The sequence below is a fragment of the Bombyx mandarina genome, chromosome 11 (genome assembly GCF_030267445.1).
Source record: "Bombyx mandarina strain Sakado chromosome 11, ASM3026744v2".
Taxonomy (NCBI): Eukaryota; Metazoa; Arthropoda; class Insecta; order Lepidoptera; family Bombycidae; genus Bombyx; species Bombyx mandarina.
In genome coordinates, this window is record NC_143218.1 from 6,655,268 (window position 1) to 6,682,876 (window position 27,609).

At 35.6% G+C, this 27,609-nt stretch overlaps 3 protein-coding genes across 6 annotated transcripts in view; all 3 read right to left on the reverse strand.

Moving 5' to 3' along the window:
• Positions 1-27,609, reverse strand: part of LOC114242215 (uncharacterized) — a 245,435-nt gene that overhangs the window by 185,695 nt on the left and 32,131 nt on the right. For all 4 annotated transcript variants that reach the window (XM_089730835.1, XM_089730832.1, XM_089730836.1 and 1 more), the window contains exon 2: positions 12,548-12,978. In XM_089730835.1, the coding sequence (XP_089586961.1) occupies positions 12,548-12,935 (388 nt within the window). In that variant the 5' untranslated portion in view covers positions 12,936-12,978. The remainder of the gene's footprint in view (positions 1-12,547; positions 12,979-27,609) is intronic.
• LOC114242213 (uncharacterized) lies at positions 16,752-21,137 on the reverse strand. Its single transcript, XM_028173290.2, has 2 exons — positions 19,622-21,137; positions 16,752-17,748 (listed from the first exon to the last, which is right to left on the reverse strand). Exons 1-2 carry the CDS (start codon positions 20,375-20,377, stop codon positions 17,338-17,340), a joined length of 1,167 nt encoding a protein of 388 aa, XP_028029091.2. The 5' UTR covers positions 20,378-21,137; the 3' UTR covers positions 16,752-17,337.
• LOC114242212 (uncharacterized) lies at positions 23,294-25,940 on the reverse strand. Its single transcript, XM_028173289.2, has 2 exons — positions 25,080-25,940; positions 23,294-24,899 (listed from the first exon to the last, which is right to left on the reverse strand). Exons 1-2 carry the CDS (start codon positions 25,893-25,895, stop codon positions 24,486-24,488), a joined length of 1,230 nt encoding a protein of 409 aa, XP_028029090.2. The 5' UTR covers positions 25,896-25,940; the 3' UTR covers positions 23,294-24,485.

Here is a 27,609-nt window from a genome sequence, read left to right on the forward strand (position 1 = left end):
GTTGATTTTATTAGAACAATAATCAACAGTAGTTAATTGATTTTCTTAACAGTTTTCTGAGATCGATTTAAAAATTTAACCGTCACAGCAAATCACACGGTTCATTAACATCGTGCGATCACCGAAGTGGAGGCAGCCCTATTGAGGTAATGGCACAGTAAATCAAGGCGGCAAAGGACTTGTAATTTATTGTGTCCAACTCTGGGAGATCTTCGATAAGATTCAGTGATTTTTACGCGTGAAAAATGAGACCCTTTTACATTAGGTTTGTGGGTTATGTAAGCTTTCATTGTGTTTTAGGGATGGCGAATTTTTTTTTGAGTTTTTTTTTATTTATTTTTTTCGTTAGTCTATCGACAATTTAACAGTCCATCTGTTTCTACTGGAAAAAGTAACTTATTCCAAGTTTTTAATATTGATACCACTAAAGGGTCAATAGCTAGCTACTAAAAAAAGAAAATCGATTGACAAACTGCACAGAAATGACACAACTGTACTGCCTTTACTTCAAGAGGTTTTTTTTTTAATTGCATAGATGGCTGGACGAGCTCACAGTTCACCTAGTGTTAAATGGTTACCGGAGCCCACAACGTAAACGCCACCACCTACCTTGAGATATTCACCCGAAACCCATTACTGCTTCACGGCAGAAATAGGCAGGGCGGTGTTAGCTACCCACGGACTCGCAAGAGGTCCTACCACCAGTAATTACGCAAATTATAATTTTGTGGGTTTGATTTTTATTATACGATGTTATTCCTTCACCGTGGAAGTCAATCGTTAAGTACGTATTTCATTATAAAAATTGGTACACGCCTGCGGAATCCGAACACCGTTGGATCGCTAAATACGAAAGCACCGGACGTCTTATTCTTTAGGCCACGACGACTTCACTAATACTTGCGGTATAAGAATGAGATTCATTGGGTTCTTTCTTGTTCATCCAAGGCAGGCATCAATTCAAGCAGAGTAATCTGTGCTATTGCAATAAGGTGATGAATTTACAAAACATGCATTGTCCAATCGTGATCTATACGAGTGTGATTTTCGCACACACGGCGTCATCTCATGTACGGTTCTATCAAACATTCCGATCCCTTTTTTTTTGGTTGAACGTACAACATAGTCTAGTTCTCTAATAATCCATACCTATATGAAGACAGCACCATATATTCTTGATATGCTTCCGTTGACTACAACCCTGTCCTCCTTGTCTTCCTAGTCACCCTGGTCACATAGTGATTTATGCACCCAATTTATCCTCGGTACTGCGGTCAAAACACTGGTCATTGCACTCGTCCAGCCCGTAAAAGACACTCTTAGCCCGTAATATTAGTCCGCTGAGTTTCTCGTCGGATCTTCGCAACTAATTGCGATTCTTGTTCATCCGTAAAGTAGCTGACAGAAGACTCATCACTTCTTCTTCAGAGGCACTCAAGAAGTTACTAGAAAACCCTCCCTCCTCGAACATAGGCCTTAAACTCACCTACCCATTCCAAATAGACCTCAGAAAGCAAAGAGAGGAAGGGAGAAAGAAGGGTCAGCAGCAAATATTCTATCCTAAATGAAATTGCAGATATTTTCAAGCTTACCTATTCTGTTGTCGATATTTTTTATTTAAATAAATAAATAAAAAACTCCCAGTTAGAAAAACGTATTCAATAAATTTTTGTTCCGCAATTTGCTATTTTTCTCTACTTTGAAGATTTACATTCAAAATGTTTTTGGCGTTCCGAATCTCATCGCAGAACTTTCCTATTAATTATCGACTTTCGTAAATTGAATCTCACGGCAAACACAAGTTTGTTATAAGATTCGCTTTCAGACTAATTGATCTTGCTCCTAGTCTCGAGAAAACAGAAGAGGTGGAGCCGATTTAGTAAATAAAGTAATGAAAGGACTGACTCGGTGGTGCAGAAGTTAGTGCCTCTGACTTCTGCGCCGAGGGTCGTGGGTTCGATTCCCGCATAGGGCAAACATTATTGTGATGCACAGATTTTTTTGCTCTTTTTCTGGGTGTTTATTATCTATATATTTAGATATATTTTTAGACGTACATATATAAATATGTTTATCAGTCTCTGGTACCAGACAAAAGTACCCATTCCCAATTATTTTTTTTTTTATTATATAATGTGTTTTAAACTGCAATAATACGTTTGACCTGCGATACGGATGGAGGTTCTTGTGATGTGTAGTAAATAATCAATCTATTTGTAATAAGACACAGGTTAGCTTTGGCCCGCAACAATAGGTCCATTTTACCTATTTTTGAATCAGTCATGCGCTTTGAAGGATGAGAAAGTTGTTACGAAATATAATTGAGATTTGGACCACTAAGAGGTGGTATTCACGTTGCGACGTATATGAACTTCGGTAATCAGTTAACACTAACAAGGCCGCAAGTACATTAATCCATCTACGCAGTAGGCACAATATACAGAATAAATGCATCTCTTACTATACCAAAAGTGTGTGAGAGAAGCATTGTATTTATATTTATTTACATCTACTACATATTAATTATACATAAATCATGTATCATAATAACATATCACATTAACAATACATGTTTTATTCTCTATTATATCATTTAAAATATATATCATTCAAAGAACACATAAGTCAGGCGAATGTTTAAATCACGAAGTTATTTATTTTTCAAATTTTTCTGAATAAAATAACGCCAGCAGAATTAATATCATGTGATAAACTGAAATTAACATTTTAATAAATTATTCTAAACTAATCTTTTAGCACTACGTTAATTGTACAGGCCATAGTTTAAATCAGTGCCAGACAGCCACCAGACAAATTTTGTCAAAGCAAGTAAATATTACTCGTAATAAAATATTTAAATAGTAAAAAGGAAATTTGAAGTAGGTAGACATATTTCTAAATTAGATACGAGACCGAGAGTGATGATTACAATAGAATTTGATACTTAAATATTACGAGTTAACGTCTATTGTTCTATTTGACTGAAAAAGATTACATTTTTGTGGCTATGGTGAAATGAAATCAATCTTTAAGGCGTAAGCTGCAAAACTATTATAACGTGAAGGAAGCTTATGTATTTTTTGTAATTATTATTTTCCGGCCCACTTTAAGAGATAAGCTTGCTGTTTAAAATAAAAGAGATCTTTGATTTGGCGATGACCTCCTACAACAGTGGCCGATCGCTCAGGTAGTGGACACGGCTGCTCTTTAGGGATCTTCACGGCAATAGTTTGAACCAATTATCAAATTTCTTCTTCTTTATCGTTCTCTCACTGCTGAGGATTGCAACTATACTGAGACCTCAGAACTTATACTTCAAGTCGAGTGGCGTATTTACGTTACCAGGTAAAAAAAACACATGTGACGTACCTCCACAATGTTTGATCATGGCTGGCATATACCACATGGTATAGACTACCACCAACCTCTTCTCTATGCGACTCGAAACTATGAGCTTCTTTAATTCATGTCTAGGAGACCGCATGAGAATCAGATACATGCCTTTATCATTTTCCCTCATAGCAACAGAATCATAGTTTTATTACCCTAATCCCATTGTTCCTCGCATTCTGCTGAATATTCATGTATAATCGTTTTAGGGGAATAGCAGTGATCAATTAAAACTTGGACGACTCTGCCGGCGACCCTTCTTGCACCAGAACCGCCCTTTTCCTTTCCTACTCCCAAAACAATAAGTCACCGTTGAATCGCCAGTAAAACTATTGATCACAGCAACGACGTAAAATGTCTAATAACGCGCGCCCTTTGTATATTTCAGTCTAACGAAATTACCGAAGTTCACAAATCGAGTTTCGGCTTCCTTCTCGCACAGGGCTGCTAATTGACAGATTTAAAATTGTATCTGTCAGAACGAAAATATTATTATGTTTGTATTTTGAACGAATGCAACACTGCTACGCTCTGTTGTGAGTTACGCTAAATTATGAGAAGTAAACAATATTAAAAAAATATATATACTTTTCGGGAGATGAGAAGTCATGTCTCTCGAAAAATCCAGTGATTCCAGTAAAACTCATAAAATTGTCAATAAGAGATTTAACTTTAATAAAACAATCCAAAAATAATTGAAATGGCTCTATTTATTGACTTTTTATTTCTATCTGACAACCCTAAATCTTGCGTGAGAAGGTTATCGGTCACCATATCGAACGGTTCCCAACTTATGTACGAAATGCGAAGTTTTGCACTTACGTACTTTTGCATTTCGGGGCAGGTAATTTATGAAATGGCCTGAGGGGGTATTTTTTTCAAGGTTAACGTGTATGTCTCAAGGTTTCGAAAAAAGATTAATTGCGATAGTTATCAAGGATAACACGGAACTTAAGGACATGTTATATAAAAAGTTTTAATATCTATCTCGCAAGAGAACACTTTTAAAAATACAGACCGTTGGAAAAGCTGGTAAATCCTCACCTTTTATAAAAAGGAGATGAACCCTCATCTCCTTTTTTATCATCGCACCTCCCGCCATCGGAACAGAGTTCATCCATATTATCTAGAACCGCTGCGTTCATCGACAGTGCGTTTCCAAAGATCTTTTCCATTTACCATCAGGTGGGCCGTATGCTCGTCTGTACACACTTAGAGACGCACACTGGTTACCTAGATGAGGACTGCCAACGTGACCTGGAGTGGTGTCAAGGAGCAAGTGCAAGCCAAGGTCAAGTGGAGACAACTTGTGAGGGCCCTATGTACCAGCGGGCAACTCTAGGACCACAACAACAAACAACAAAGTAGCACAGTGAAAAAATCCACGTCATTAACCGGTAACTAAATTTATATAGCCAACGAAATTGTACCACGATACGTCTTGTGGAACTGTATTGTTTTAACTCGAACGAGCACGGAGCCTGTCTTTGAGGAGTCTCTCTGTAATTACGTTTATTTGCCTTTGAAGTTATGAAATTTATTTTGCCTTTAGTGACGTTTATTGTTGACGACATTAGTGGTCGCGTATTGCTTTGAAGCGAGTCCGATAAACAATAAGACCGCTTTGTAATCGATAACGGTGCAAATTCGAGTGGATAATGTGTCAGTCTTGGAGTTTAATCTAGAGGATTTTCTCAGAACTTAATATTCCATAGAAGCTAACGGATCAATTACATCTATCATAATCAATATATAAATAAGTTAAGCAAAAACATTGTACCCCTTTCTACGAAAATTGCGCGGACGGAGGAGTATGAAATTTCCCACACTTATAGAGAATATAGAGAAGAAGTGCAGAATGTTAATTTTTTTTTTAAGTTAATAAAGCATAAAAAAATCATTTAAATCAATAAAGAAAACATTACACACTGTGGTCAAATTGAGAATAGATTAATGTTGTTCGTCTTTAATGTTATTTGTCTATAGTGTAGCCTTGGCCAAATCTGTGATTATAGAAGTATAGTCTTTGACAATAGAACCATAATAATTTAAATTAATATTATGGTCGAATTCCGACTACTGAGCGACCACTACTTACTTTTATTACCTGTCACCGTTGACAACGGTACTAAAGCCCATTTAATTTGTGTATGCTAAAGTTACTATTTCTGTCTCATATTTATCATCTTTCACACCCCTGCGCGTTTTTATTCTTAGATGTCCTTAGTTAGTCCATCTGCTGAGCGTTAATTCCGTTTCAGAAATTTCGCAAGAACACTAAATGTTAGTGTTGAAAGTACCCGCTTTTGACGTACAATTGTAAATTTAAAATTGTTGGTCAAAATATCCCAAATAAACGAAATGGTCAATCAAATATTTATAAGCAAATAAATCAGTACGAGAAGAGATGAAAACGTAATGTGCGTCACTCTGTCATTTGTCATAGTCTTCAGATGGCATCTAACTTGAAGACTCTAGTGCGGGGAGGGAATAATCTCGACAGTAGAGTCGCGTTTTTGATTTTTATGACAAAAAAAATAATTTTTTTTAAAAATCGTTAAAAGAATTAATGACAGTCCGGAAATATTGTCAGATACAACGGCACGTGGCAAAGACGAGAGGTAGAATCTCAAAAAACATTATAGTTTAACGTTGTAATTCTAAAAATAAAGATGAGCTCCGCTCTGAGGGCTAATGTTGTGATGGTGGCAAGATAAGAAATAATACCAAAAGAATCATGGTGTTTCTGTTGTTTATTGGTCACCGGACATTATTATTGACAGGGGCATAGCCAAGTTTCTATCTACCGTGAAGGACTCTCTTTGTATCTCGTTTGAGTGGTTGTCAAAGTGCTCGGGAAACAAGGGCTCTCTCTCAAAGTCATATTTTTCTCAGTATTCCTTGTTATTAACGGAAATACATATATCACGCACCTCGGACTTTTTTGTTAATACGAAAGAATTAGTAAATGGTGTGTTATGATTGTTACTGAAGAAAACAAGTTTCCCAGTAACCTAAGATCCACATTTACTCTGTTCATAAGTTTCGATATGGTCCATAATTGTTATCTCTCAATTATATTCGTTAAAACTGAAGCCACGGCCGAGTCCGAAATCTAACAACGCAACACTAATCTAGTTTGTAACAAACAATTTTACTTTGCCGAGGGCCGCTAAGAAAACAACATTTCGATCAAAGGGCTTCCCCGTCAGACGATAATGATTGATCGGAATCCAATAAATTCGAAATTAGCAGATCGTATCGTCATCAATAAATTTATAGTAAGATCTGAGTTATGTTGAGTTTCAAATTTATCCGCACTCATATATGCCCGCAATATATCTTATACCGCAAGCGTAGGTGCCAACGCTCACTCTATTACTTCCGCAAAGCAGTCATGGATTTGAATTCGAAGAGTAAGCTAATTGATAGTAATACAGTTAAAATTTCGAGCTAATGATACATAAATGAGACTAGAATCGACGCTATCGTCGGTAAAATGTACGCAAAATTATTTGTTGCTGGTGTTACCTAACCGTGCGGACTTAGAGTACGCCATACAAGTAAATGCCGGTTGCCCCTCTCGTATTGCTGGTATAATCAGTGAAAACCTCCGGCCCTTTCTCTGATTAATGCCCAGTTTTTTTGTTTAGAATCCTAGTCCTAGACCAGAGGACTTTAACAGTATTTCTCCAGCGCGATCTGTCTTGGACATAGCACTTTACTTCGGACTAGATTAGGAAGTTTGTTTTCATCTCCACTGCCATAATGCACCAATGAATGCCCTAATCACCTTTTATAAAAACCGTGTGAATATACCGACACTACACAGCCACGTTACTTAGGAAATTTCAAAAGAATAAAAAACCAATATTCAATTATCAGAAAGGCTGAACGAAATTCGCTGTTTCCACTATAAAATTTTTCAGCAATTAAAATTTCACATCATCATTCTCCTGCCCTTCTCTCAGTTACCTGGGGTTAGGGGAACATGACGTTTTCTCCTTCCATACTCTACTATCATATACCATTTCTTCGCTTATTCCCTCTTACCCATATCGTCTTTCACGCAATCCATCCATTTCTTCTTAGGTCTACCTCTTCCTCAACATCCTTCCACATTGATAGTTAACACTTTCTTACCAACCTCATTTTCTTCTCATCACATGTCCATACCATCCCAAACACGTTAAGCAATTAAAATTTCACAGTCTCCTAGTAAATGACCAGAAAATTACGTAAGGCATAGTCATTTATTTAACCTATTCAGAGAGGAAGCATTGTTGGTCCGTTAATTTTAGATCAAAACAGGACTATTGTACAAGGCTGATGTGCCCTCGAGGATAATTACTTCCAAATACAAAAGCTGTTGGTAAACAGGACGTTTTATGCCTGAATATTTAATGGTTTGCCTTGCGATTTTAGTGTTCATTCAATATTAACTTTTGAGGAAGTCAACAGTAATATTTATAGTTCACATCTCGTTTAATCCAGACCTTAGCTTGGCCGCTTAGAAATGAAGTTTGATGAAAATGTGTAGGTAATTAGATAGGAAATGTGTATATTTTAATTGCGATGGTTTATATTTTTTAGAAATCAGAATTTTATGTTTATTTGGGTAGGCAGCGGCTTGGCTCTGCCCTAGAATTTCCCAAGTCCATGAACAACGGTAACCACTCACCACCAGGTCAGCCGTAAACTCGTCTGCCTACAAAGGCAATAAAAAAAATAAAAATAAAAATATATATATAACAAATATCAAAATAGTTGTCGTTTTTTCCTCTACTTGCTCTGCTTGTCAATTGAGTTTCTTTTTTACTGTCTGGTAATTATCGAGAAGTTTCGTTACTGTCAATTAAAAACGAAATTGATTGAATTAGTCACTTTTAAGAAAAATATCAACAGCTAAATGGAAGAGAAAATTCAAGTTAATCTATATATTAATACGTGAAGCAAAAACTTTGTATCCCTTTTTACAAAAATTGTGCGGACAGAGGAGTATGAAATTTCTCACACTTATAGAGAAAATAGAGAAGGAGTGCAGAATGTTAATATTTTGTTAAAATAATGCATAAAAAATACATTATTACGCACACTAACATGTATTTGACACACACACTATTTTGTTTATTGTTAAAGTCTGAGGTCAAGTTAAGAATAGATTAATATTGTTTTCATTTAATATTATGTGCTATAATTCTCATGTTGTATTTGTTATTTTAGTTATGTGTTATTTGTTCTACACACACTTATCACTTTTTATTATTATTCTCATTATCCTCTCGCAGGTCTGCTGGAAGAGATTTCTCAAAGAAATAAGCAGTGCCTTTGTACATAATTTTCCTATTACTCTGTACTGTGTCTTGTTTTCTGTGTGTACTTAAATAAATAAATAAAAATTATTTGTCTATAGTGTCTTGGCGAAATCTGTGATTATAAAAGTAAAGTCTTTGACCATAATAATGTTTAAACTTTTAATTTAAATTAATAATTATAGTCGAGTTTCGACTACCAGGCGACCACTAGTTGAATTAAAATCTTAAGATGACAGTGGTTATTGTCGAATTCCTCTAAGCTCGTGTGCGCGTCAGCAGTATCCTCTTCTAGATTATCGTCTTATTTTTAAATTAAATCTGCCCATGCTCTTATTTTTTGTATTGGTATTAAGGTGGTGTCATGGGTCCACACCCATAGGTACCCGGTAAAAATAAATATTGGTAAGGCACAAGCATCTGATCTGCGAGTATAACATTCACAAAACATTTATGTTTTTTGTTCGGAGAGAGCCCTCTTATTGCAATGGCAATTGAAATAATCATGGCTCAACGTGGATGACGGCATTAATATAGTGATGTCTGAAGATTCCAGGAAACACATTACACCATGCATTGACTGACTCAGTGGTACTGTAGTTGGCGTCTCTGACTGTTACGCCGAAGGTCGTGGATTCGATTTTTTTCGGAGTCGGATTTTAACTGGTGGTAGGACCTCTTGGGAGTCCGCACGGGTAGGTACCACCACCCCGCCTATTTCCGCCGTGAAGCAGTAATGCGTTTCGGTTCGAAGGGTGCGGTAGCCGTTGTAACTATACCTGAGATCTTAGAAGTTATATCTCGAGGTGGGTGGCGCATTTACGTTGTAGATGTCTATGGGCTCCAGTAACCACTTAACACCAGGTGAGCTGTGAGCCCGTCCATCCATCTAAGCAATAAAAAAAATTTATTTGATTAGCCTGCTGTTTGCTCTTTGTCTGGGTGTTTATTATCTATATATGTATATAATTATTTAAACATACATATCTATAAGTATGTATGTTAGTCTCTGGTACTTATTACACAGGGAATTCTAATTTGGGATCGGATGTGCGTGCGTGTTTTGTTCCGTGAGCTATATAATATTATTATTATTTTAGGTTTATCGATGTAATAACTTTATGTATGTTTCAAAGCATTACTTGTATGGACCTTAGTTTTAATACAAACACGACCGTTGGACGGTGGACAAGCACATCCTACATCATCCTAATGACCCTGCAAAGGCTGAAAGAGAGCGTGGTAAAACTACTCTCCTCACCGGTGTACCCGTTGGGAGTTGATGGTTTCATCATTGCCAGCACCACAGCATCAGGCTAAAGAAGAGGATGGGCCTTCGACCTCCCAGTAAAAAATCCTAACCGATTTTACCGGACAGCCTGCCGACTGAGAGGGCTGGTGGTCGTGGCGCCGACGACCGCTGGCCCGGCGTCCCGAGGGGGAGGGTGATGGGACAAATGTGCTCCACAGTAAGCGCTTCACTCTCCCCCCTTTGCCTTTTCATGAGTTCTGTCTCATGCGAGGCTCGAAGGTGGGTTGTTAAGCGACCGGAGGTTTTAGTCGGTTCGACTCAGACATACCCCGCCTGCCATCCTCAGTGGTGGGTGGGAGTCCGGCTATTTCCTCTTGACAAAAAAAAAGCGATTTTACCAATATCTCAATCGTTCACAATTCTGATACAGTTTCATATCAGCTTACATAGATTGTTTCTAAGAATAATACCAGTAATTTATTAATTTAATGCACAACTTCTAATCTCTTAACATATTATTATTTTGTTGTTTGTTGTCGACAGTGTTGCATACCATTTCAGGGCACAAATAAATTGTAAAGCGAATATTTGTCGTGCTTAGAATTTCACCCGGTCAACAAAGGTATTTGCTGTGTATACGAATGAGTATTGTGGACGTGGTGATATTGCGTCAGTTTTGAGCATTGTTTTATTTGACAACATCAGTTTCACAAAATTCAAGACTTCGCATTAACTTTAATATATGAGAAGCTAGCTTTTGCCCGCGACTACGTCCGCGTCGAATAGTTACTTTAGCAGAACGTTTTTTATTAACATTGACTTTTTTTAAACTTTTAAAGGGGAACAATTTTTTCATACATTATTTTAGCGTAACTTTAACCGTTTCCGCAGCGCACGCAGCGAAACCTCTCGAAAGGGAAAAATATCCCGATTTTGAAACATTCTTTATTAGTGCTCCGCTTGCATTGGTCTTAGTGTGATGTTATATAGACTTCCTCAATAAATGAGCTATCTGACATTGAAAGAATTTTTTTAATCGGACCAGTAGTTCCTGAGATTAGCGCGTTCAAGCAAACAAACTCTTCAGCTTTATAATATTAATATAGATATCTATGAACGATTTAAACAGCGCTTTAAAACACAATTTCTTTGTTCGGAAAGTTTCTCTCCGTCGCCGCGTCGCTCGCTGCGTCCTCCGCAGAATAAGTTTACACAAATTGTAAATATTATGCCGCGCACATTTCCCTAAGCTCTTTAAAAGTGAATATATGTAAGTAGATTTGAGGTTTTTTAAGTTACTTTTTTGTGTAATTACACTCGCTGGTGGCTCAGCTGTACCTATTAGGCTATATTCAAACTGTCACCTCTTACACGCTTTGTACTATTTGACACGCGTGCAAAATATATTTTTAAATTTAAATGTGGAATTACAGGAGTTTCTTAATAAATGAAATGGTATCTTTTATTGTTTAAGCCATGCCACGCACACCGTCAGACATAAAACCACGCATATTATATTCTCAAGGTAGCAAACCAATCTTTTTGCATTCAATTTCCGGTTATTCATCGTGAACACAATGACATGAGGACCGACACCCCTAACGCCATTGACACATAGGTTGAACAGTTTTATCGCTTTGGCCCCCTTGTTATTGAATGAAATGAATGTATCAAAGCAAAATTTAATGAGAGCTTTCATAGTGTGGACGCAGCTTTATGTGTGTCTCTCACGCGACAGGTACCCAGACCGATATTACGCATGTGGTATCACTTTTTTAAATTTATGGAAGACATTTGCACGTAGCCTGAGGCGTTTTAGCAATGTACTTAAATTATAAATTCTTTGTCATGATCTTTTGGCCCCAAACTTGGAATTCCGGTTCTATGGGTACCAGATACATATACATAGTTATGCTATGCCGGTAAGAGTAACATCTATCGCCGAATAGCGGAACGAATATTGAAGATCTAGTAGCATCTAGAACGCTCGAGAAGTACACCGCCATCTATTGTCAGATAGCGTAAACACACATCGAAAGTACTCGACTTGTGAGGAATATTCTCAACGATTCTAGGGATGTCATATTGACTATAAAAGCGTTGCAGAGATGGCACGCAGTCTGTCAGTTATCGGAAATATGCGACTATTTTTAATAAGTTCGCATTTAAAACACTCGAGTGTGTCGAAATCGATAAGTGCATCAAAGATCTTCGGAGCGAGTCAATAATCTTATCCTTTGCTCAGTTCCAACAGCATTAAACACATAACATTTTACTTTCCTAGTAAATAAGCCACTTGTATGAATTTCGGAATGAAGAACCCGTCTCACATTATGGTTGACGTTTCCTACTAACCTTGTTCTGTCAGTCCTAAGCCTGACGAATTCAAATCATCAATTATTACGGAACGTAACTCCGAAATTACACTTTATGAATTTATAAATAGCGTGCAAATTAATATGCCGTTTCCTTTCGAAGACAGAATAGAGTGGTTCGGAATAGAAATACATGAGTATTAGCTAGTAGGAGCTGCTTCCTTCGTGGTACCTCTAAATAACGTGCACTATATGTAATTAGCTAATCGAAAACTTACCGTCATAAACGACGCCTCTCACTAGCTCCTCCACTTCGAACACCGAATGACTAAACGTCAAATTCACGTCACTGTCATCTTCACTCAACGTCACCACGTCACCGCTGTCACTGGCCACTCTAGCGAACACACAAACGTCATCCATATCCACACTCGTTGCACTGACTGTAGTCTCTTCAACGCCAAAGTTAGCGGTTTCTTCATAACTAGGTCCCTCGGTAGGCGGTCCCGGTGACCTGCCCGGAGCCGGATCCCCATTTGGTAAACTAACCGCTGAGCTATAAGGCAAAGATGCTAATATTATCATAGTGATGCGGAATTTCACTGTGATTCTGTTCATTTTGTATTTCGTCCATTGTTTCGTTTGGAAAAGGCCTTCGGCGGCCATCTTATGTTTGATTCTTATGTGCGGTGCACTCCATTATGGGTATCTGTAAAGAAATAAATGATTATAGTCATTGTAGAAAAGAAAACTGGTGATAGAGTGCTGTGAATAATTACAATTTGAACTAAATGTTCAATACAAATTTGAGGGATCTTCATCAGAACGCAACTTAAACTGTTTCTGATAAATAAGTATAATCGCTAAATAAAAATAAATGCATTAACGTGGCTAATGTGGAAACGAAATGCTAGGATGTTTCAATAGTTGTTGTTATAGCTTATTTTAAATTAAAACTGTAGGCCGAAGATAAACTTCAATTCAAATAGCTAGTTCTAGAGAACGACCACTTAGGAAATAATATTGTAATATTTTGAAAAACGATTAACAAAGTTTATTTAATCATCTCTCTCAAACACATATCTCATGTGTAACTAAGCGAGTCCCGTGATAATATTTTGACGGGAGATTAAACAGATCCTCATAGAGATATTATTGTTTCATAAATTCATTTGTTATCATCATACTAAAATTAATATCGTCACGTTTCATCTCCAACACTTTATTTATGAAAACAAACCTAATTGAAATTCACTGTTTTTCTGTATCATAATATTCCAATCACATCTAACTTTGAAGTTTATCTCAAAGATATATTTATAAATTTATTGTTTATAAACAGAGTTTAGCTCGGTCGTAAGATAACTGCTTCTTTGGAATAGACAAATGACTTCACATTAATCGATCTGTTCTTGAGTGGTACTGGAGAGGGAGAAAGAGAGAGAGAGAGAGAGGCCAAGAGACACTAGTATTAAATGCAGCTACTGACTTTAAGGCATAAGGCTGAAATATTAGTGGTATTAAAATATGTAGGTATATTCCATGATTCTAGTCAGAATGCGTGATTGATATATGTAAAAATAGATAGGTCAATGTAGTTACAAATAACTTCTTAATATATTACTAAATTTCAAACTCAAAACTTCTGTGGGAAAAATGTTGCCTCTAATTTAATTTTGCCCGTTTGTGTTGCAATTTAAAAATATTTTCAAGGTATTCTCTTCCAAATCACTTTTATATACATATTAATTAATATATTGCTCTAATATCAATATTATTTTCTATTAATTACTAAATTCACATCACACTATTCGATTAAGATCGGTTTTTGGTATTTTCACGGACACTCCTGTATTTAATAGGTAACGGCTCCCCAAGAATTTATGGAACAACAATATGTAACATCCATCACAAACATGTTTTCAAAGCCTGGTAATAGGAAAAATATTTTCGATTGTTGAAAACGGAAGGAAAACGTATTACTCATAGCTTTCTTTGTGTGAAAATTCCGATATGAGCAGACCTAATCCTTTCATTGCGAAACGAAAAGGTTTTTGGCCCAATCTAATTGGATATTGGCTAAATGTTTGATCTTTTAAGTACATAACATTAGGGTTGATAATGTATAATAGGAAATTTAACAGCCAGTTAGTTTTATGTCTGTCTGAATTATTAGGCACTAACTAAGTAAGTACCAACACCAGTGTACCAAGACGTATACCACCATCTGTATCTTTATACCCCGAAGCAGACTTGCGTTCCATTTTGATGGGTGGGGCAGTTGTTATAGAGTACAATTGAGACCTTTGCCTCAAATAATGAGGTCTATAGGCTCCTGTAAAGCATGATCTAGTTCCACCATCTAAGGAATACGTATTTTTAGAAATTTAAATTTATTTTGACCTCAAACCTCAAAGAGGACTGTCTTACGAACGCTGTGATGTACCTCTGATATTCGTTAAAACAAATTGAATGGTGTTGTTTGTCTCAATAAAAATCAATGTTGAACATAGCGAACCGAAATAACATCAGAATAATAAGTGAACCATTCTTCAAAGCTGCTGCTCAAATCAGTAAATCACTCCTCAATATTAATTCTGACCTTGCCGACCCTATTTATCAACTCTGATCCCTGAAAAGCCACTATTATAGGATACTCATGAAGATTATATATTAATGGTATATTTTAGGGCAGCCCACGAGCATTCAAAGGTCTTCCTTCATACCCTTTCTGCTATAATTGTGTTGATAGATTCTTAGTTATATATTTTTGTATAACTATTGGAAGATATTTTTTATTGCTTAGATGAGGGTTTTGGGAGAAAATGACCAAGAGAAGATATCCGGTCGGTCCGAATGTTATTTGCTTTGATTTTGTACATATTGAAAATGTTGTTAGCAAGATTCAGATACCTTTCAAATATGTATCTTGTGTTGCGTGATAGCTACGCGTCACAGTGTTAAACGGTTACCGGAGCTCATAGACATCATCAACGTCCATGCCGCCACCGACTTTGGGACATTTGTTCTATATTACTGTTTTAAGAGTACAGCGGCTGCCGCAACCTTCAGGTCTAAACACTGGTTCGCGGCTGAAAACGGAGGACGGTGTTTTTTTTGGAACGAAGTTCCTTATGGGACGATGCGGAGGGGTACCCTAACCGGGAAAAAAAACGTCCGTAACGTAAGATTTTTATTAGTAATGCACACAGTGTACGACTTAATTTTTTAATAACGTGCAAATTAGTAATGCACACAGTGTACGACTTAACTTTGTAATAACGTACAAAAAACAACATATTTTTTTATTATTCATTGACCACGATCTCAGAGCGTTCGTTCGCGCAATACACTAACTCTTATGCAAACAACCGTGAATGCAGTGTACCACAATAAGTTCGCACGTTACCGAATGACCGTGGGTTGTTGCGAAACCTCCAGTTTTATTTTCTTTATACCTCGAATAGAACTTAAAATTAATATTTTTATAATAAGGAACTTCGTTCCTATCCGGTGTCCCACGACACCACACATATTTTTTTAAGCCTTGCGAGGCTATTTCAGCTCCTACTTAACGTGTAGGTGAGCGCACGGAGCTCAAACCGTGAGTATGGCTAGCACTAGCCCTAGCAAGGGCAGACCTTCGCAGAATCTACCACTGGATCGGAAACGCGACCCACTAAAAAATCCAGCGAGAAACTCAGTGGGCTGTGTCTGGCTGTGGCTGGGTCTCAGCGACGGGTTCGACGAGGACGGTAACCGGTGCTTGCGGTACCTAAAAGCACTGTTAATGGATCGGGAGGATCCGTAATAACGTGCTTAGGGCGGACGGTGGTACCTACCCGTGCAGGCTCACAAAACACCCTACCACCAATAACTAAGCAAATATGTAGTTTCATTTGCGGGTTTGTTTTTCATTAAAATATGTTATTCCTTCATCGTAGTACTTTTGAGAGTACTGAATGGTAGGCAACGACTTGACTGTGCCCCTGGCATTGCTGGCGTCCATGAGCGACGGTAAACACTTACCACCAGGTGAGCCGTTTGCTCGACTACCTATAAAAAATCGTACATTTGGGCACCTTTCATCCAGAAACAATAGTACTTATTCCTGAGGAAGTTCATTTTCTACATTAACGCAATTAAAATGCTGTTTTATTGCTCTAGACAAATTGGTACCTACTTGAGAAATTCGAACACTGGTACTGCCGCATCCCTCGATACGAATGGACAGGGTGTCTTATCCTGTAGGCCACAGGACATTTGAAAAAGTAACTTCAGAACGAGAGGTGACGAAGATGAAAGAGACGTAGGTATAGTCCATTGGGTCTTAAACAACCTGACATCAGTTACAGAGCAAACAAATATACTAACATAATTCAAATATTCAATGCAATAAGTTTCACACAATTCACATATTTTTCCAGTCATTGTACCTTCTTGTATTTTATGGCGTGTGTTTTTTAAAACTAAATGAATGAATAGATCGCTTATATCTTCATTTTTATTTATGATTTACATGTGTTACGCATTTATAAAATAATAAGATCTTTATATCATTCACAATACATTATTCCATAATTCAATAAGGACATTTTTAAACTTTGTGATTCTATATATACTAGAGGTCCCGCAGTAGTCGAAATTCGACTATAATTAATTGGAATTGTAACTTTGTACACTATTATGTTTGTATTCTAAGCTTCTTTAATCACAAATTTCGCCAAGAATACACTATAAAAAATATTAACAAAGACAAACAATATTTAATCTCAATTTGACAACAGACGTCAAGAACAAAAGTTTGTCATAAATAGTATGCATGCGTGTGTGCGTCAAATACATCGTATGTAGTGTGTGTAATGTTTTCTTTATTGATTTAAGGTATCTTTTAAGCATTATTTTAAAAAAAAATAACATTGTGCACTTCTTCTCTATATTCTCTATAAGTGTGGAAAATTTCATACTCCTCCGTCCGCGCAATTTTCGTAAAAAGGGATACAAAGTTTTTGCTTCACGTATTAATATATAGATATTTCTTTTTAATATTTGAAAACTAATACAATCGCTACAAGTAGCCCCATTCTATAAAATCGTCGACTACTTCTCTGAATCGAATCCCGAACCTCTCATCCGTCTTGAAGCTTATATCACCTAAGAGCTCAGTGACGTCAGGCACATCGTTCTCGGCCGAGAACATAAACGGCACGTAAAAGCAGTTAATCATTAAACCAAAATCCAGCTTCGTTTTGAATAGCTCATCGAATTCTCCTTTCGATATCACCTCCGTTAGTCTCACGCCGAAATTAGAAACGAAATTTTTCAACGTCTCATAGTATAGGTCTTTCAAGTCTTTCATGTGCGCTTTCCTGAACTCCTGGTCCGTTCCGGTGAAGATGAAGTATATGAGGTCGTTAATAGGACACCCGTAGTGGAGGATTTGAAAGTCAATTGGTAAAACTTCGAAGCAGGCTCCGTTCTGAAGAACAAAAGACCGAAAAGCGTTATCTACGTGATTGAGTTAAAGAATAGCATTGTGTAAAATTAAACCTGTATACCATATAAATTTGCCTGATTACTGGCGGGATCTAAACCCGTACGAATGAGCACGATTAACATGTTTATTTCTACCGCAAAATATTCGTTCGTTCAAGGATGAGACAATAGTCATAAAACAGTCAAGAAGGCGACTTCTGCACTCAAGTTAGATTTCGGAATTCAGCCTTGCAACAACCTCTAAATATAGCCATCGAAAATCGCATAATAGAAAAAAAATATAAGTAAAACTTGATTACATTTGATTAATTATGATTAATTTATATAATTAAATATGATATTCGATGATAACATGGTATTGACCGCCGCTGTATAAATAAATTTTATGCAGCTATATTTATTTCTGATAACTCGTTGTGTTTGATAACCCTAAACGATATGCCGGCTATTTTTGTTCCTGACGAGTCGAGTTCAGCCAACTTTAATGTTACCGGGGACACGACGACACGAATGCCGCTACCTACCTTGAGACATGAGGTCGAAATTTCAATGGCATCTATCATCATCAACAGCTCACAGTCGTCCACTGCTGGACATACTTCTATCCCAATCCACACCGCTGACCCCGGTCTACGGCTCTCCTCATCCACTTCTTACCGGCCACCGTTCGGAGGTCATCGCACTACCTACCCAGAGGGCGTCCCACGTTACGTCTTCCGCTGCGCGGTCTCCACTCGGGAACCTATGGCATCTATCGCATCACCGCTCTTCCACTTATCAAATCAGTAACCCGGCTGAGGCCTCTAAGGCCTCCTTTCTACGATATAATCAAGACTTCGATCTCATATCTTAAAGTGGAGACATTAAATTTCTGGTGTTTACGGACCCCGGAAACTTAACACTACTTAACACAATACAAACCGTGAGGTCATTAATCCATTTGTGCAACATAGAATATTGTGCCTAAAGCCGGTTTGAGGATGACAAGAATTGCGCGCAATCCTTTTAATGGTTATTTTTATTCTTCAGAAGCACTACAGTCACTTATAGACGATAAGCAGTTGGCTGGCGCTAAGTACTCTTCGCAAACCACGTTCGAAGAAAGACATGTCATAGCGCTGAAGAAACACCATGGAGGGAGTTATTTCGGGATCGTTACATAACAAACAAAGATCCCTAGAAATGCATTGTGGATGTAGTGATTTTAGGTAGTATAGGAATTCTGCTCCGGTGGCCAGCGTAACGATGGTAAAAACAGTAACTTTTCAATTCCATTTATGGGATGCCGTTAGAATCATTACAATGACATCTCCCAGAGCTAATAAGGTAAATAATGTTTTAAATATTTTTTTATCAATTATTAACAGAGAGTTGGATTTTAAACTAGCTCCCGTAAACATCGTAGCCTGATTACGGATGTGGAAACTTCAATTAATCTCACTGTTACTAATTGTTAACCTACCCTCGAATACATAGAGAACACTTAAACTAATGCAATATCCTTCTTCAAAAGTGGTTTAAGATCAGATGATACTTGTCTACCCGATGGGCGTCTGAAAGAGATCGCTCTTAGCGATAGGAACGTCCATTGTACTATTGTGTTGAATTTTTTTGCATTTTTTTTGTTTTATTTTATTGTAGAATAAAGGATTCATTCATTTAAAGGAGATATTAATGGCGGTAGCTCGTGCTTTGTGCCTTGGTGAAGTCCGTAAGTGACAGTAATTACTTACCATGTGGCGGGTCTTAATCTGACCTACCTCCTAAGGCAGTATGAGGATCTTCATGCATTATGGATTCTTAATTTCATTATGTACTACACGGTATTTTCTGCTTCATTTTATAATAAAACTCACCTTTTCTTTAACCATAATATTGCTATTTTTATAATCACCATGACATAAAGTATTAAATTGTTTGGTATCCGAAATATAATCTTCATATTTATGAACAATATTCATGATCTTATCTCCATACTTCTCTCTTTTATCATCGTCCAAAAGTTTTATTGACGATTTAGAAACGTTTCCCACGAAATCATTCCAAGCTTCACCGAAAATAAAAGGCTGTTTCAAGCACTTGAATACTACATCGAAATATTTCGGACGCTGCTTTTCCAAAACCAATGAGAGACCATGGAATCTCGCCAATTCTTTGAAAGCCAATTCCGCAAATTTCAGAGACACTACGTCCATTCTGTAGTACGTTTTATAGCCTTTCTTACAAACATTCTCTAAAATGATAACGTCTTTTGTACATTCTTGTTTTGTTACCGTTTTAAATCTCTCGTTTTCAGGTATTCCAGCGTCGATTTGGAGATCTTCGAAAACCGGACAGAGCTCTCTATAAGCTAATGCTTCTCTTGCAAAGATATCTTCGACCGAATAAATACTTATACGTTCTGCATTGTGTATAATTTGCTTAACAAACAAACTCATTTCTTTGCAGCCGTCTTTTGTTGTTCCTCTGACATCTACAACATATAAGTCGCCCATAAATCCAGATCCATCTGGATATATTTTCTTTGTTTCAACATCGTGAGATACAAAGTTTTCTCTTTGTATTATTTTCTGAATAGATTCCTTTACTTTTATTGGTAGTTCTTGTGCCATTATATTACAAAATAATATGTAACGATTCCCGGACAATTTTACACCAATTTCATTCAAATATATTCTTTATTAGTGAGATTACGTTATAATTGCATAAATTGTGAATAAAATGAACAAAAATACTCCTATATATAAGGTAACTTTGTAAACAACGTAATGCACTAATTGCGCAAAAATTATCAGATAAACACATTCGTATACATCAGTCTGTTTGTATCAGTATTACATATTTGTCTAAACATACACGTGACACAAGCTTATGGTATTTAAAGGTTAAATATATACCCACTAAAATTCGTAATGCCCTAAGACAAAAACACACATTTAAATAAATTCTAAGCAATCTAGTTCCTGAACAATTCACTTGTATATATAACTCGTTATTAAGTCCCACTTTAATGACCATAATACTGCATCAAATTGTGATTTGTGCTTCTATAGAACTGGTTAACTACATCGAGATAGTTGACGCTCAAGCCAATGACGTCATCTTCGGATGACTTCGCTGCGGATCGGAAATATTCGTCTTATTAGTGATGATAAAGAATGTGGAGCGGCAATTCAAAAATAATTCATTGATGTTTCAAGTAGTAAATTCATATTTACTTATTTAATTAAGCTAGTGGTCCCTCCGTAGTCGAAGTTCGACTATAATTAATTGAAATTATAAGTTTGAACATTAATTTGGTTCTATTGTCTAAGACTATTATACTTCTACGAGTATAATCACAGATTTTTCCAAGACACATAATATTAAAGAAAAACACTACTAATCTAATCTCAATTTGACCACAGCCTTTAAACAATAACAAAAGCTTGAGAATAAATACAGATTATAATGTGTATGTATTGTGTTTTGTCAAATACATGGTAGTGTGTGTAATGTTTTCTTTATTGATTTAATGATTTCATTTAAGGATAACAAAAAAAAATATTGATATTCTGCACTCTATTCTATATTCTCTCTCTCTCTCTCTCTTCTCACTATTATACTTCTACGAGTATAATCACAGATTTTGCCAAGACTATACTATAGACAAATAATATTTAAAAAAAACACTATTAATCTATTCTCAATTTGACCACAGACTTTCAACAATAACAAAAGTTTGAGAATAAACACAGAGTATATGTATTGTGTTTTGTCAAATACATGGTAGTGTGTGTAATGTTTTCTTTATTGATTTGATCATTTCATTTAAGGATAACTAAAGAAAATATTGACATTCTGCACTCTTCTCTATATTCTCTCTCTCTCTCTCTCTTCTCACTATTATACTTCTACGAGTATAATCACAGATTTTGCCAAGACTATACTATAGACAAATAATATTTAAAAAAAACACTATTAATCTATTCTCAATTTGACCACAGACTTTCAACAATAACAAAAGTTTGAGAATAAACACAGAGTATATGTATTGTGTTTTGTCAAATACATGGTAGTGTGTGTAATGTTTTCTTTATTGATTTAATCATTTCATTTAAGGATAACTAAAGAAAATATTGACATTCTGCACCCTTCTCTATATTCTCTCTCTCTCTCTCTCTCTCTTCTCACTATTATACTTCTACGAGTATAATCACAGATTTTGCCAAGACTATACTATAGGCAAATAATATTTAAAAAAAACACTATTAATCTATTCTCAATTTGACCACAGACTTTCAACAATAACAAAAGTTTGAGAATAAACACAGAGTATATGTATTGTGTTTTGTCAAATACATGGTAGTGTGTGTACTGTTTTCTTTATTGATTTAATCATTTCATTTAAGGATAACTAAAGAAAATATTGACATTCTGCACCCTTCTCTATATTCTCTCTCTCTCTCTCTCTTCTCACTATTATACTTCTACGAGTATAATCACAGATTTTGCCAAGACTATACTATAGGCAAATAATATTTAAAAAAAACAGTATTAATCTATTCTCAATTTGACCACAGACTTTCAACAATAACAAAAGTTTGAGAATAAACACAGAGTATATGTATTGTGTTTTGTCAAATACATGGTAGTGTGTGTAATGTTTTCTTTATTGATTTAATCATTTCATTTAAGGATAACTAAAGAAAATATTGACATTCTGCACTCTTCTCTATATTCTCTCTCTCTCTCTCTCTCTCTCTTCTCACTATTATACTTCTACGAGTATAATCACAGATTTTGCCAAGACTATACTATAGACAAATAATATTTAAAAAAAACACTATTAATCTATTCTCAATTTGACCACAGACTTTCAACAATAACAAAAGTTTGAGAATAAACACAGAGTATATGTATTGTGTTTTGTCAAATACATGGTAGTGTGTGTAATGTTTTCTTTATTGATTTAATCATTTCATTTAAGGATAACTAAAGAAAATATTGACATTCTGCACTCTTCTCTATATTTTATTAGTGTAACAAATTTCATATTTCTCCGTCCGCACAATTTTCGTAAAAAGGGGTACAAATTTTCTGCTTCACTTATTACTATAAAGGCAATTATGCAATTTTTGTTAACACTGAATTGAGTATGAGAAAATATAGGTAGTTATTAGTAAGACGAGCGAGATGTTTGCTTTTACTGATAAAGTTTAAAGTTGTTTAAATATTATCATTTTCTTTCTATAGCCCAGCAGAGCGATATAAGAAGTATATAATAAGATGGTGACTTTACCAACGTTTCTCCTGAAAAATTACATAATTTGCATAAGTGATGTTATCACACTGTATGCACGATATATAGATATAAATTTCCGATCGCAATTCCGATCCGGTAGTTTCCGATTCTGCGAAGCACTGCTCTTGCTAGGGCTAGCGTTAGCAAACTCTTTCAGGTTGAGCCCGTGAGCTTACCTACCCGTCCGCGCGTCGCTGGAGTAGCCTCTTGGGTTACCAGCGAATAGGTAGGGATAAAACTACTATTTTGAATAAACAGTTAAAATTACTTTATACCCCTTTTAAAACAGTAATTTAGTTAATGCCATATTGGACACTACAAATACTACAATGCAACCAAGGCCAATGGAAGCGAATCAGCGAACTTGAAATCAACTAACATAAAGTTTATTTAAAAAAATAATATTATGCATTAATTATTTAGAGGGGTGAAAGGCTATTTGGCTTAAGCGAAATTTTTGCAAGTTTCCAGGAGAGCCATTTAAAGCTTAAAGTCTGGAATAAATATTCTTCAACTATACAATACATATTTATTTTACTATATAAAAAAACTTCTTCAGCTATTTGAACGGGATAAACTTTATAGAAGTTCAATTAAAAGCATCGAATTGTTGATACTAATACCAAATAAGACGAAACTTTAATGACAAAGTAGCTTTTCTCCCCTCGATTTGAATTCTAATTTGGGAACAGATGACCGTGAATGATATGACCACGATGACACTGAATATTTTCAATAATTTATTTACAATCAATGTTAATCGCTCTCGCTTCGCTGTAACTTGCGCCAAATGTATGGAAACATTGGTCTCTTGAAATTACTCTTGCACCACCAAATTTACATTGATATTGATACTATGATCAAAATTGTCCCTCATGAGTACCAACACCAGCTGTGCCAAGTGTCGCAACAATTAGATAAATGGCTTAGGAACACATTCGGGACAAATATATACATCCAAACAAACATAGATTTATATTTATTTGGTTACACACCTACCACTAATAATTCACCAAATACCATTACCACAAAGAAACTAAACTTATCCTTTCCCAATACGTTTTCAATAAATCAAAGTATTTGGTCGAGTTATTGGCGTCCCTAACTCTGTCACAAAGTCAGGTTTGATTCCCGGTCGGATTATCTTTGTAATATTAGCGTTGCGGTTTGATTGTACATTTTATTTTCGTGTATGTATTTCCGACACCCAAATGTAGGAAGAAAAATCTATTCAAAGTTTCTGTTTTTGATATTTTCGTTATAAAGTCCGAAAATCACAGTTCCTCTATATTTTCAGTTTTCATGTCCGTCAAATCTCTTTCATAGAAGACTGTCAATTTAAAGATAGGATATTTATTCATTAAAATACCTCATCATCAAATAAAAAAAAAGTTTTTCTGTTGCGTCGTTATGGACAAGGAACGGGCTTAGTGACCTTAAATTAATCCCCATTCAATGAAGTCCTCAACAGTTCCCTGGATTTTATCTTTGTATTTATCATGTAAAGTAAACGATATATTGCCTAGATCAGCTTCAGTAATGTCGGGTACGTCGTTTTCGTCTACAAACATAAAGGGGCAATACAAAATGGTAACAATTAAACCGTAATCAAGTTTTTTCTTATAATCATTATCGAAATCTGTCTTAGAATACACGGATTCTATAGAAATATCAAAATATTCAAGAAAATTTTGCATTGTATCGTAATATAGGGTTTTCAGGTGTGTTAAATGAGCTCTTCTGAATTCTTTGTCGGTTGCCGTGAATATGAAGTATAAGAAATCTATTATTGGACATCCATAGTATATCAGTTGGTAATCGATTGGTATTGTTTCTGATATTTCACCATCCTAGAACAAATATGATTTATTTTATTTAAAAAAAAAATGTAGTAACTTTATTGGACTTTTATAACCAATACGTTATCCAACCAAAATATAATCTAGAATTTGGCACTATATTTAACGGAAAAAAACATTATAAAAATATGATTTGTAAAATTTAGATTCACAAAAAAAAGAACTACTTACTATTTCTTTCATCATAATGTTATTAGGTCTAAAATCTCCGTGACACAAACAACAGACAGCTGAATCACTTCCTTCAAAATAATCCGTTATATTTTCGAATAAACGCGGCAAAATATTCTCCACTTTCTTCCTCAAGTTATCATTCAAAAAATTCAAAGTTAAAGTTTGCATTGACTTTACGAAACCATTCCATTCGTTTCCTAGATTCAAACGCGATGGGATCGTTCTAATTTTAGATTCATAATATTCTGGCTTTCTTTCCCGTAAAGCAAAAGATAAAGCATGGAATTTTGCTAATTGCTTGATTGCCATTTCAGCGTATTCCAAAGACACAACGTCCATCCTGTGAGCAGTTTTATATCCTTTTTTCGCTAAATTTTCGAGTATGATAGCTTGAGCATCAAATTCCCCAAAATCTTTTACCGCTTTGAATCTTTCATCGGCAGGTACTTTAGCTTCATTTTGCAGTTCTGTATATATCTTTAACAATTCTTCATAGGCAAATGTTTCGAATTTATATGCTTCTGGTATTGATATAATTTTCATACTATTTTCGCCCGGCTTCATTTTCTTAATGAAAATGTTCGTTTCTTTTCTTCCTTTTTGTGTTGTACCTTTTATGTCGATTTCGTAAAGCGAAGCGAGATAGTTTCCACCATTTGTGCATATTTCTCTTTTATCTACACTATATTTAGTATAGCCTTCCTTAATAATAATATTTCGAATGTGTCTTTCAAGTGACGGAGGAAATTCGTTACAGTTTGTTATGTTTGCTTGAAAATTTTCACGAACGAATGATTTTTCTTCGACCTTCATTGCGTCACTTTGTTTCTTATCTGTGTCCAGATTCTATTTGAAGAGATTATAAAGCTTAAATACGGCTTAACGATAACATAAGGCTGCGCTTACACACTATTGCTTTATAGATGCCAGTCAAGAGTCTTTAGCGATTTGCATATTTACCTTTTTGGATTCTCAAATGAATTAAACGAATATCGGCTCGAAATATCTGAAACATAATATTTTGATCCATATGACGAAGGGACTATGTTCGACTTAAACAAAAAGGCTATCAAAATAGTTTGTGCAATATTCTCTGTCTGGTTTTCATGGCTGTTGGACCAATTCTGAAAATTCTACAACTAGTAAATAAACACATAATATTTTCAGTTGTAAATCAAAATATTTACAAATAAAATCTTAAGTTATTCCCGCAGCGCGTAGATATCAAAATGTCAAATTAACCTAAAGATATAAGCACATGACTGCTTCGAGGCAGTAATAAACAATACCGTGGTTGTGGCTGTTCCTGACAATAAATGTGGGCGCTTACAACATACTCTATCAGTAGGTTTTATTTTATTTTCGCTAGTTGTCTAACGATGTAGCCTATTAATTTTGAATCGAAAATTTTAGCTAAGTAAAATCCCATGATGATTAATTTTGAAATCACCTCTAGTGATCCAAAAAACTAAGACCTTGTTGTTCCATTCTAAACGTGGTCTAAGTTCTCTAATAATCAGTTATGTGAGATGTTTAAGTCTGTATTTATGTGATTTGCAAATTCTTTAACATGACATACGCATATCATTCCATTTAATATCATGTTGGTTTCTTCCAACCAATTAGTTATAATAGGACCGTGTTTTATTTATTACAATGAATGGGGAATTGGTAAATAAATATAGGTTAAACAACATGGCGTCATGGTTAAGTGGTTAGTGTTGTAGTCTAGGAACCATAAGGCTCAGATTCAATTGAACTTATTATTTAAACAAACTTTGGTAGGTAACCATCTATTGAGTAAGCAGTAATATGATTCAGTTTTAAGGGTTGTGAGGGGTACTTATTAATGTTCTAACACTAATTCCGTACGATTTTTATCAACAATACAAAAATGAAATGTTTGACTTTGAAAATAAATCGTCGACAATTATTTATTTATGATAGTGTGCCGAAATGAGAACGCTTTAGTTTTTGCGTAATATTTTGATAAAATTCTATTTATTTCCCTTTAATTAATATAAAAACGATAAAAATTGGGCTTCCTCAAAAGAGCAATCTTGTATACACGTCTAAACAATAAAACGTAGAAATGTTTGTTGAATTTTGACTTTTTTATGTTAACAGTCATTGATGTCAGTTTGAGAGTTCCCCTGTCAGTGTAAATTGACATGACAACGACTGTCAGGCCGACTAGCGTAATATAATTTCAAATATAATTCCGAAAATGTAATTTCCTTCCAGCTAAGATCTTAAGGCATCACCTTACCTCGAACATCTGCGTGGAGCTCATTTAATTAATTTTTAGTTAAGTAATTTCATCGTCGTCTGACGTGGAATTTAAGGAAGATATTTTTGTAATACTTATTGCAGGTTTGCTCAGTATGTGCATCATTCATGAATTCGTATGGCCGACAAGCGATCCTGTTATAGCAATCATTTAACATCAGGTATTCCGTAGGTTCGAACACCTGTCCAGCAAAAAAGATGTGAGGCGTCATGGGACACCGGATAGGAACGAAGTTCC